Source organism: Strigops habroptila, chromosome 7 (genome assembly GCF_004027225.2).
Source record: "Strigops habroptila isolate Jane chromosome 7, bStrHab1.2.pri, whole genome shotgun sequence".
Taxonomy (NCBI): domain Eukaryota; kingdom Metazoa; phylum Chordata; class Aves; order Psittaciformes; family Psittacidae; genus Strigops; species Strigops habroptila.
Window position 1 is genome coordinate 45,741,080 of NC_044283.2, and position 12,516 is coordinate 45,753,595.

At 40.0% G+C, this 12,516-nt stretch overlaps 1 protein-coding gene across 7 annotated transcripts in view; it reads right to left on the reverse strand.

Moving 5' to 3' along the window:
- TRIM2 (tripartite motif containing 2) overlaps window positions 1-12,516 on the reverse strand; it is an 88,433-nt gene that overhangs the window by 28,650 nt on the left and 47,267 nt on the right. For all 7 annotated transcript variants that reach the window (XM_030491800.2, XM_030491802.1, XM_030491803.1 and 4 more), the window contains exons 2-5: window positions 9,424-9,605; window positions 7,070-7,307; window positions 1,501-1,652; window positions 658-838 (exon numbers count right to left, since the gene is read on the reverse strand). In XM_030491800.2, the coding sequence (XP_030347660.1) occupies window positions 658-838; window positions 1,501-1,652; window positions 7,070-7,307; window positions 9,424-9,557 (705 nt within the window). In that variant the 5' untranslated portion in view covers window positions 9,558-9,605. The remainder of the gene's footprint in view (window positions 1-657; window positions 839-1,500; window positions 1,653-7,069; window positions 7,308-9,423; window positions 9,606-12,516) is intronic.

A 12,516-nucleotide genomic window follows, 5' to 3' on the forward strand; every position in this document is an offset into this window, starting at 1 on the left:
GGCTACAGACTCTACTTTGCAGAAGCGCAGATTTCTGTTCTCTTCCTTTGAAGCTTAGTCTACAATACAGGGGGGAAAGCACAAGATTCAATCATCCAGATAGGAAGTAAAAGAGTGAATACAGCTCTGAAATCTACTGTTGTCTGCATTCCCCTGAGAAAGTGAGATGTCCCTCCAATCTTTATATGTTCCAACGAGTGACATCTAACATGATATAAATTAGCAGGCACTTGAAAGGAAAACAGTGCTTTAAAGCAAAAGAGTAAGCCTTGCTCAGTTCTTGTTGGCATATATCTTCATGGGGGGAAAGGTGGGGGAGTCATAGGATTGCAGCCCAAGGATTTCAGACTTTTCTTTGGTGTTCCCTTATTGTCATCTATACATAAGCATGTTGGCTGTAAGCAGATGCCTACTTAGTGTGTTGACCACTTTAGATCCTCATACACCATGCAAAAAGGGCTACCTGCCCATACAGGGTCTGAATTCCATTTATAAGGCTGGACACCCACAAGCAAGGCTCTGCAGCACTTGATTTCAGGAGAATAAAGTTCTCCCCTGGACCTCAGACACAATTGGCCAAACTGGTGTCCTGCATCATTTGTAAATTATGGTTGATTAAATTAATAGCTTTTTATTGAAACAAAACATGCATCTTACTTTATGTTTAAGGCCATAATTCACTTCCAGTTCCATAAGCAGCACGCTCTTTCGCACATTTAAAGTCTTCTGGAGTTCATCAAAAGTGGAATGAATGTCATCTACAATGCTAGCCTTTTGGTTGGTTAACTGGTGTATGATTTCAGATATAAAATGAAGTGCTGAGTCGATCTCTGGAAGCCTGAGGGAGGGATTAAATTACAAAGATTGCTGTTTCAAAAGTCATTAGACATTGGCCCTTGCCCTGATATCTTTGATGAAACCATCTCACCAGCAGGCTGTCTTCAAACTCGGCCATTTCCCAGAAGTAAGTTTATTCCTTTTATAACCACATAGTGATTTTGGTCTGATAAAATAAGGCTAAGCCAGGGCCCTGCCTTGTGGAAATCCATTAGACTTTAGGCATTTCTAACAATGAGGCCTTGTATCCTCTGTCCTTTATGCAAATGTATCTGCTCAGGAAGATATATCTAGATCTACCCCACTTTTCCTTTTTTTTTAGCCTTTCTGCCACTGTAGTGTTTGTACTAGTCTTTTAAGCATCCAGTATTATTTATTTATGATTAAATTCATGACTGGCTAGTGCTTTTCTCCTTAACATTTTATGTCCCTTATTTGGAGGGCACTTGAATTTCTACTGGCTTCTGTTTTGTGAAGGACAGATTGGACTCTTTAGCTCTTTTCTCTAACCCTTCAGTGCATCACGCTCAAATGCTTTTTTTTTCCTTATGCTAGCCTCACTATCTCTGAATTCTAGGCAAAGGTCCATGGCACATCTACCAGGTAACACAGGAAGCCAGTGGCAGAACTGAAAATAGAAAATAATCAGTGGAGTCTCCATACCTTTTGTTGACAGCATCCAGCTGGACTTGGAGAGAAGCCTTGTGTTGTTCCACCACATCTTTGAGGGGTACCGTGGGATGCTCTGCATGTTCTCCTTCTGTACACTCCCGGCACATGGCAGTCTCACAGGACTGGCAGTAAAACTCCATCACCTGGAAAAGGTGATGCACAACTCTAAATTCAAACACCGCAGCAGTAACATCACTCGAAGGACATCTTACTGGGTCTTGAGCTCATGTTATTATCCAACCTCTGAGAAAAAGTTTCTCCTTTCTCAGCCACCACTAATTTACTGCCTAAAAGATGGCTGTTATATATTCATATCAAAATACTGGTTTAAATGCATTTCATTCTATCAGAAAGCGTCAGAACAGCAGCCTGGGAAACAGAATGCTGGACTTCAAGGCAGGCCCTAGCATTATCTTTATGCTGTGTAATAGTAAGTTTTGGTGTCTCTCTCAACTACTCTGTGAAACAACTCAAAAAACCAGGGCATTCAAGTCCCCTCACTAACTCAATCCTTAGTCTCCCCAGACTGTCTGCCAAAGAAAGTGTAGACTTAGGCTGTTTTTCATAACAGGGCCACCCAAGGAACATGACCTTGATGGAGCTCACCAAACAGCATGTTTATTTGCTAGAGAAAAACACCCTAAATGAATCAATGTGCTACAGAGAAAAATCTCCATATCCCATTACTAATCCCTTAAAACCATCAAAACCTTGTATCTGAGATTATAATAAGGGTGCTGATCTAAACTTGAAAGAGGAAGAGATTGTTTCAACCTGTTATGTACCCAGTAAGACGCTGTCTGGAGATAAAAAGAGATCTTTACATGTAATAAATACCCCAAATTCTGAATATGTTCATGAAGGAAAAGAAACAGAAAAGTGCTGTGCCCGGAATAATGCACATAGATGCAAATTTGGCATGAGACTTTCTATTACAGCTAGGAAGTCCTCAAGCACAAAGCATTTTAGGCTTATTAACAGTGTATAAGGAAGCTCATAGTATATGCTTCAAAGGAAGACATTGGCAGCTCTCTTGCATTCACAGCTTAGTATCAGAATCTTGAATAACTCGGCTGATGCTTCTGGCACTCAGATCTCTCACACAAAGATGGCTGTGCTGGAGATGTTAGTTGACAACAAGATGGTTGTGTAGAAATGGCTGTTTTCAGGTGAGCAGAGGAACCTGTAACAGCACCGTGCAAAGTAGCTGGCTACTCCAAGACATCTTGAGAATTAGGAGGGTGAAATAAGATTGTGATTCGCATGTGGCCATTAGCATTAATAGGGATTTTCCTTTGATAAGCTCCTTTTTGTCTTATTCCCATTCTTCTCTCTTATCTCCATTCACAAGATACGAGATCCACATGCAATGAGGGTTTAAGACATTTGTTGGCCATTTGTGTAAGCCACTTCAGAGAAAATTTAAAAGCTGCTCCAAATAAACAGTGTAAGATCAACTATATCAGCCAGGAAAACAGAACAAAACAAAACAAAACAGACCTCCTAAACAATGACAATCCCCATCAACACTACTCCAGTCACTGTGAATTTAGCAGTTTCACATTAGTACATCTTCTGAGGCCTGACAGTTACTTTGGTAGGCACTAAGATGGGATGCAGTCTTACAGTGCCTACAGGAAATGAGTTTAAAAGAGTTTAGGCCTCAAATTCTTTTCACAGGCTTCAAAAATTTGCAACCAGAAACAACCAAAAGGAACAATATTTCATATATTTTATTAGGAATTTTTCTTTTTTTTTATATGTGTTTTTATATGGTCAAAATTTCATTTCTTTTGAATGTCAAAAGTTAATCTTTCTGCCTCTTCATAATTTAATGTGCAGGTTCAAGATGTTTTAATAAGCCTTTAGTAAATATTTTTATCTTTGGATACAATGATTAGAATAATTTAATATTTCTGTTTCCTATTGAGCACCTTATAATAAACATCATTATATTTGCAGCAACATGTATATGAGAGAAAGCATCTCATTGGCATATTAAAGTTTAGCTGAATAAACTTTCTTCCTTTTTATTAAAGCACCAGAGAATCAATCACATAAGCTAGGATGGTAATAGCATGAAAACCACAAAGATGTAATGTGTGTGTCTGCATAGAAATAGTTGTCTTTGCCTCAGTCAAACTACAGTCTTTTGAGTGAAGCAGCTTTCATTTCACATCAAAATCTGAAGATTGTGCCATAGCTAAAGGAGAAAGAAAACCTAATATTAATACAATTCAGGTTTCAAGTGCCTACGTAAGCTGATTTCCTAAGATTTTGTCTAGCATTTCTTAAACAGGTGAGATTCATTTCCAACTACAGATGGACAGGTCTTACTGGCTTTTCCTCTCTTCCTTCCATGCCCAACATGGGTATCGCATTTTGTGACAGGGAGAACAAAATTGTGCCGGCAGTAAGCTCAGTTTATTAGCTCTAATTCTCATTAAGACTCTAACTAACTCTGACATTCTGATTTTTTTATTTAGCCTCAATGACACACTGAATATTACACAATGAGATACACGAATAAGAGCCATGGTGGGAAGTACAGAGGTGAGGAGAAAAAGCAAGGTTTTATAAGGTATGTTATAAAGTCACTTCAGAGTATCAAGGATAGGTACTTTATTTTTCTAAGAGAAGCATACAGGCAGTAAGCAACACCCGCACAAGTTCAGGAAATGTTTTTCTAGACAAGATCTTATTCCTGTCAAATTGCCAAGCTATTCTATCATCTTCTGAGAAAAAGCTAGTCAAAGATAAGGCACTCTCTCCTGTTACAAGCATTTAATTTAATATGGGCTATGTTCTCTTGTTACACTCTACAGGCAGAAAATACACTGCACCTGTAAAAGCACAGATCCTAGATGCTGAGCTGGCTTTCATTTCAAATTCAAATAAAGCCCAAGCATGGACTTTTCAGGATGGGTGACTGCAAAGAGGCTACACCACTCATTACATATTATGAAGTAATGGACCTAGAATTTCACAGCCTTCCCTGTCCCGGCTGTTGTGCCTGCCCCTAAATGATTGCAGATCAATGTTTCCAAACCATCCAACAAGAGCTGCAGTGTTTAGCAGCTGAGGATAAAGCCAATCTTATTTTAATGTGTAGGTAGAAGACTACAATCTTCTGTTAGATTCAAAAGTTCCATAATATATGTGCCCTATTACCCCAGTTTAACAAGAACATATATTTGTGCTTCATGTTGGGTGCATATGAGGAAGTATTTGTTAATAGTTCAAGTGCAGGAAACAGTCTCTTGTGTCAAGATACTACAAGCTAAGTTTCACTTTTTGTAAGAATGCGCACAACAAAGATGCCACAACAGAGGATGAGAGGTCGTGAGCAGAAGGAATAGGATACACACACATACGGGAAAAATGAGTGGTGGGAATAACAGACCAACTGGAAGAGAAAGTATCCACATGGCCTGAGGAAGGTTAAGTAACAAGCAGAGAGGCATGCCAATAAGAAAGTATCTGCGCATCATTTTCTATTTGATTTTAATCAGAGAGGCTTAAACCCAGCATGGCTGGAAAGCTTGAAAAAACTTATTTAAACAGAAACTTATTTCCAAGCTAATGCAAAGAAAATCTGGTAATATTTAAATGAAATATACTTGATGCAAATTTTTACCCTTGATAGTAAAAACACAATGGGCCTGACCCTACCCCAAGCAAAACATAAAAACTAATGGAGAGCAGAATGACTGCTGGTTCTGTGAAGGCGTTCTGCTTCAGCTACCACCTCAATCCTCTCTCATTCTCTAAAGCCCCCAGCAAAGCTGTTAGCAGCAAGGCACTTGCCACACAGTGCCCTCATGCTGTGTACACATGAAGCCAGCAGAAACCTATTTATTTCCTCAGTGAGGCCTAAGGTGCCCAACACCTTGCCCTGCACACTCTGCCCTTCAGCCAGACCCACCTGACCAGCCTCAAGCAGTTCTCCCCAAAGCTTATCTCAGCTCCTCCCATCACAAGGACTAATGTGTGCACTTTAGCTTTTAATTTCCTAGCTTCATGAAGCTTTAAACTGGAGTCACCCTCAGACTGTCGCCAACCCTCCCAGGTACTTACTGAAGCAAGAAGATACTCCCATCACACATTACTCAGCATCCTAAAGGGCATACTGTGTTTCAAGGCAAGACAAGTACATTGGGTTTGGAGGACTTACAAAAACGCCTTTCCCTAGAAAGAAGTTCTCAGAGTGGTATAAGGTGTCATTTTTAATTGTAGGCAAACCAGTTTTTTCTAAGCACACACAAAGAATGATCAGCTGAAAATGTAAAATGCTAACCAAGTAACACCCTCATTTTGACCGTTTTCTGCATTTCACAATCAAATGATCTCTTTCACGATTGCTGTGTCAGAAAAGAGCTATGATTCATTTTAAGGAGAGCCAATAAAATTAAAATAAAAACTAGGAATGTATTAATCAGTAACCACTAAACACACATCGGTATAGCACACATTTAAAAAGTTATACCAGTTATTCATTAATCAGAGTGTACAGCAAATCAATTCTACAAGCCCATCGAATTCCAGCAGGTCAGTAAAGGTAAAGGAACTTAGCTGTTCCTCTGTAAGTGTAATCACTACTTATCAGCTAAATTATTCCTATAAAACTGCTATACCTAAACTGAGTATCAAATAAAACAGTCCCCTGAAAGTTGTCTTAAAATACTAGCATATATTTCTTGGCTTGCATAGAAGCACAGCATTCAGTTCACAACACAGCATCACTCAGCTTTGCAATGTTGTCTACTTATACATTTGCATAAGCCTCGCTATAAGACAGGAGCTCATATGCCTACCATGAAGCCACACAGGTTAACACTGAAAATTTTTAAATAAGCAGAGTTAGAGCTGTTCTGGTAATAATCTGGGAATACTTACCCAGTTAGGGGTGCTTGACAATGAATTCAGTGATTTAATTTGAGGGCATATGTGGGGGGGATGCTGGGCAAAAAATGTAGGTGGAGGGAAAAAAGAAAGCATCCTTCAAGGACTGATACGGGAGATGCACAAAACACTGCAGATAAACAGAAGCTCTCTGTTTCTAGCCTGTGCTGACCCAAATCGTCCTGAGCCCTTCTACTTGGCTCCATGTTAATATGCTCACATAGCTTTTGGTACTGCCTCAGTGTGCACATCAGTTAAGCTTGTAAGGTCCCTGCCACATACTGACTAAACAAGCACACAGGTTCCCACAACAATAGTTGATTGCACAAGCAAGAGAGCTATGGAAACCCATCACAAAGAGGCAAAGGCACGAGATTCAGCACTTGCAGGACAATAATTTTGACCAAATATGCTAAAAGACAGTATCATCCAAGATGACTGGTAAGATGAAATAATATCCCAACTACTTTAAAATGCTCCACAAAAAGCATCTGAGTTAATTGTAAGAATCACTTGTCTTTTGTTGGCATATTATAAAATCAAAGAACTAGTGTGATTCCAATTCCCCCTATCTTTTTAGAACAAAATATCTATGACAAACCAGACAAGCCAGTACATAACAGTACCTGTACACATCACAGGAGTTCACCTCACTTACGTTTCCGTCATGGTTGGGACAGGAGAGCGGTTTGCCCGCAGCAACAGCGGTGACAGTCTCCAAGATGGAGGAGTCTTCAATGCTGTTGTCCGGCGTTCGTTGCAGGACATCCATCAGGTTAGTGATAAAGAAGTTGTTCTGGAGTGCAGAAACACCTTTCTCTGGCAGAATGGAGGTCTGGCGGCACACGGGGCAAGAAAGGGTTAAGCTATGGGCTGGAATGTAATTCTGTAAGCACCTATGGGAAAGGGAGGAGGAAGAGGAGAGAAAAGCAAAGTATCATCAAAGAGGAAAAAAAATCCTTTCAGTTGAAGAACTGGTTTGAAATAGTGCTACCCCTACTTATAAAAGGAAAGGTACATCACCAGGCTTCAGAAGTAAAAGTGGTTATGGTGATTTCTTTTTTCTTTTAAACCTTTTACCTCTGCCACATGAGAAAAGGTTTATAAGCTGGTATCACTATAAGAGTTATGTGCCTGCCTTTGAGATACTTGTGCAGAGGGGATCCATGCTTCCAGACATCTACTGCATCCTGTTCACAGGATAGTAAAAATGATAGACTATCAGACTAAGTTTGACAGACATGAAGTTACTGCATCAAGTATTTGAGCCTATGTCTTTAACTACCTAACCAGTGGTTGACCCTTGTCTTTCTAATAGAATCTCCTTTATTAACTTTTATTTGTGGGTTTAGCGTTTCAGAGCTCAAACCTGGGCCCAATGAAACCAACGTAAATTTTCCCATTTATTTCAACTAGGAAAGTTATTTGGCAGATAGCCAGAATCAACAGAGCTGTCTTCATTACCTAGAGAAACACAGCCTAGGTTATCAGTTTATGTTAAGGGGAGTTTTGGAGGAGATTTTTGTTTATTTATGTTTGATTTGTGTGTGTGTGGGAAGGGTTGTTGGGGGCTTTTTAGAAAAACTAAATTTCACACAATGTAAATCTGACACAAAAGTTCTGTGATCAACAATATACAGCAGACTGGCCCAGGTAACATTTAGTGCCACTTTTGGCCTTGAAAATCAAGTTAACAGCTGCTGGGCATGCAACATCCAGCTGCAATTGGCAATTCAGTATAGTCCCACAAGCACAGGAAGCTTTGCAGAATGCAGTCCTTAACGGGAGCAGTGCTACACCAAATTCCTCAAGAGATGCCAACCAAGAAAGTGTGACCTCACGCAGCCACATAGCTCTTATCCACTTCCAAGGGTTTTTCTTGCACCACTCCTCATCCTCCTTTGGCAGTTCTCCTCCTGACCCAGCTGTAAGGGCTCTATGAAAGGAGAGCTTAGGCTTTGCACATCAGGAGTGCACTGGAAGAGCTCTTCCAGCCTCTCTCCGTAACCAGGTCAGCATAAGAGGATTACAGTGAAAACCAGAAGCTGACCTTAGGATTTACACATGAACTAAAGTCAAGAAACTTAAGACATGGTGGTGAAAATTCTGACTTCACTGACTTCAGTGAGAGTTTCACTGCTGACTTCAGAAAAGTCAGGGTTTCCCATTCTTCTATAAAAGACCAGTTCCTCTGACACATTCAGAGATCCACAGTTTTTCCTGCACCCTGTGCAAAGTTAGATATGCACACCATAATTCTAGGAAGTGGAAATCTCCTGAACGAAATATTCACACAAAATACCATTTATTAAAATTCTCATGACATTCAATATATAATCCAAAGAGTTGGATCCCATCACTGGGTAAAGAACTCTAACATTTTTGCAGCTAACTTTTCTGCAGATGCTCTATTTTCTCCACCATTTGATGGATAATATAGCATTATCACTATGTATATTCAATTCATTTAGCTGAATACAGTAGGTGCCAGGTTTCTGTTTTATCACATCTCTTTTCAGAGCTTTTCCACTTCAGTCAACCAAGCTGCAGAATAATGAAGGCATTTAATCACAGGTTATTAATAATGTATATATCATGTCTAACCCTTGGACATTAAAGGATGAGATAATTAATTCTCTGCTTAGTAAATCAACAAAGAAAGAGTGTTATTGTTTCTAATTGTAGACTAATCAGTATAAATTTGAGGCCATTAATTTGAGGTCCAAATTCTGAATGCCAACACTTTTCACATTTTGTAACTGTATTCATTAGTTTCATTGGATTTACTTTTTATTTACTCTTGCATAAAGGGAATGTATTCCAAATATTCCATTGCTGTCTCTTCTTCCTGCCTGTCACAAATAACAGTGTTTTTCTATGTCCCTGACTTTCCAGCATTCTCAGACTTTATCAAGCCTTGAGATGACCTTTACAAGTCAAGAGGAAAGTCTCCATCCATGTGCCTGTTGCATGACACAAAAACCTAGTTACCAGCTTGAGGAAAGGACTTACCTCTCACAGAAAGTGTGCAGGCAGGGAAGTACTTTGGGGTTCTTGTAACGGTCCAGGCATATGCTGCAAATCAGAAACTGCTTGTCAATCTGACGGACCACAGGACTTGGGATGTTGGAGCCTTCACTGGCCATCCTAGACCACTGACATATGGGTCCTGCTCCCTTCTACCCTGCACACTGCTGGAGTGGGGAGGGGAAAAGAAGAAAAGAAGAAAAATGGCTTATAAACTCCATGAAATAACAAAATCAACAACTAATTCACTCATGTTCATCCTTATGCATTAAAGAAATCCCATGATAAAAACGTTCTTGTGCCAGTAGGTTCAGTCAGTGCTAACAAACATAGGATTTCTTACACCTACAGTACCGCTGGCAAAATGATTCAACTGGAACTGCACCAGGCAGTCAAATGGCTGCGTCACAGACAGAGTTTGAAAATGGTTTGCCTAACAACTTTTTCCCTTATCAGTGCTGGTGTCGCCAAAGATATGGTAGGTTTGGACTCCAGAAAGCCCCCAGAAAGGAACCTCCAGAACCAGCCAGCCTCTGGAAAAGGAGTGCTCAATTTCTGCATCAGCTGTGCAGGTGAGGTAGGTGAAAATCCTGATGATATAAGAAACTGAGCAAAGAAGAGGCAACTAATAGGTGCTAAGAATCAGCAAAGGTAGGGTAAAGGATGCAGGAAGCACATCAAAATAATAAATGCAAGAAAAATGCCATTCTAGGCAGAAAGAGTAGTAAGAATCATGTTTCTAGGACTCTTATTAACCCTGGCATATAAAGCATGAAATAGAAGGGTAAGAAAAGTCTACTGACTGACAGAATTAAATTAACAGGTTAAAGGAATGCCAGCAGGATTGGAACACCTAAGGCACAGGGAGGGAGAAACTTAGTTTCTTTTCAGCTGGAGGTACAGATTCTAGCCAACAGAATTCATATGTGGAAAGAGAAGACAGGGGAGGAAAAGGAAGGAAGCAACCTCAGGGAAAAGTAAACTTCCTGCTAAAATAGTTTAGGAAAACCTGCCAAGCGGAGGCCCTGTTAGGGTGGCCCAGCAAGAACTCCTCTCCATCAGCATTTCTAGTGGGCTGGAGCCAGCATCTCTGTCGCAGCACTGAATTCACGGCTCCTTTTCTGTGTGAGCAGTGCCCAGCTGGGCTCCACCGCTGGTACACTCCTAAGGAGGTAACTTCTTCCCTAACCATTTTCTACCCCAGTTTTTAGTCATCCACATCAGACAGTTTGATATTTGGCTCGAGGGCAGTTCAGCCTCTCCAAGACAGAAATAACGAGCCTTCTGCACTGGTGCTGATCACGCTCATTCAAAAGTCACTCAATTCCACAATGATTTGCATGACCTGCAGCATTTTATTGGCAGCATTGCATTAGATCTTCTTCCTGTACTGAATGCATGGCACATTAATCTGGCAGAGTAGAACTCATACTGTTCTTCCCGAGCTGTGTATTTTGCCATACAGGTATGGCTTCCTTACTACATCGAGCAAGTGGCTATTTCTAGGATAATATCAGTGATCATGGATTAAGCTGTACTGACTTCCCTGATAACAGGTTCCTCAGGAATCACCTCTGTGCTAGCAAATAGAGCAGCATAAAGTTATTCACAGTTAAGAATACCAAACAGCAGTAACTGGCATTTAATTCAAAGGAAAGCACTTATGGCAGGCCCTTTTGTTTCCTTTTTTTTCCAAGAAGGGGGAATCTGCAAGGTTAAAAATTGCTATAGTGCTTGTAAAATATCATGTTTTTTCATGATCCAAAAATGCATGATTTCAGGATTGATCATTTGCTTCACTTTTATTTTTCGTTTCTTTCTCCATAGTAAGATAAAATCAAATATTACATAAACACAAATTAATTTTACCTATTTAAATGCCATAACTAACACACAATAAACCTTAGGAGATCAATTAGGAACCTGTGTTACTTTTAAAAAGCTTGAGTTAAAAATGGCTTTACAAGCAGTGGAAATAAAGTATCTAGCCTTCACAAAACAGAGTAGAAAGAGCAGGCTATCAAATATGCACTAACGTATTCATGCATTTGGCAGCATAACACGTGGAACTTCCCTGGTGTGTTTCAAAAGAAAATTCACTTCACCACTGATGCAGCTGTGTTTGCTTCCCATTCTCCCTCCCCAAAAGTTAGGGGTGGGGACCCAGCAAAACAAGGAAGATAATCGGAAGCAGAAGCAGGAGGACTTCTTATCAAAAGCACAGTTTCCAAGCTGGACACTGATACATTATGAACAGTGTAAATCTTTTGTTACAGACTAAGCACAGACTATTGAGAAAAAACCCCCTCTACTTGTATGAAAGAAAAGGTCTGCAGTGAGTGCTGCCTGTCACTTAACAGAAGAAAATTCTCTAAGCAACCAGATATTTTCTGTGATTTCATCTTCCGGCTATCAAGTACTGCTACACCAGCAAACAGTGTTTACACAAGGAAAACTCCTGCTGCCTGAAAAATGTCATATTCATTTAATCTGATCTTCATTTTAGCTTTTTACATTCCCCCAATCTCATTGCAAAATCAGGTGATTCTTAGTGTTTCATACACAAGGCTCGTGTCAGCCACTTTGATTTTCAAATGTTCACACTTTAAGGTTTGTCAGTGAAGGAAATCATTAACAATTCAGAAATAAGTGCTTTCAACATCTGATGTTTTGTCTGGAACGCAGCAGGCCATGACTGTCATTTATCCCCTGTGCTCACAGAAATCAGGCTCAAAACATGCACCTGGAAATAAAGTTTCATCAGTACATTTCAAGCTGTACCACTACCCGCTATAACAATGTCTCACACAGGTGGTTCATATTAAAAAGTTTTTTGAGTATGGAATTTTCAGGATTCTGCAGCCTCCCCGAGCCAACTCCGCCTTTGATGCAATTTTGATGAATGGGATGTAGCTACGAGAGGACGATTTTACCCACTGACTCAATGAAAGCAACTGTACAATAGAAGAGTATTTGAGGAAAAGCTGGAGATTTTAGATGATGCTTTTGAATTTCACCAAAGACAGTATTCCGATTTACTGCAGTGCTCACAGCAGTTCCTCAAAACAGCAACGTAAG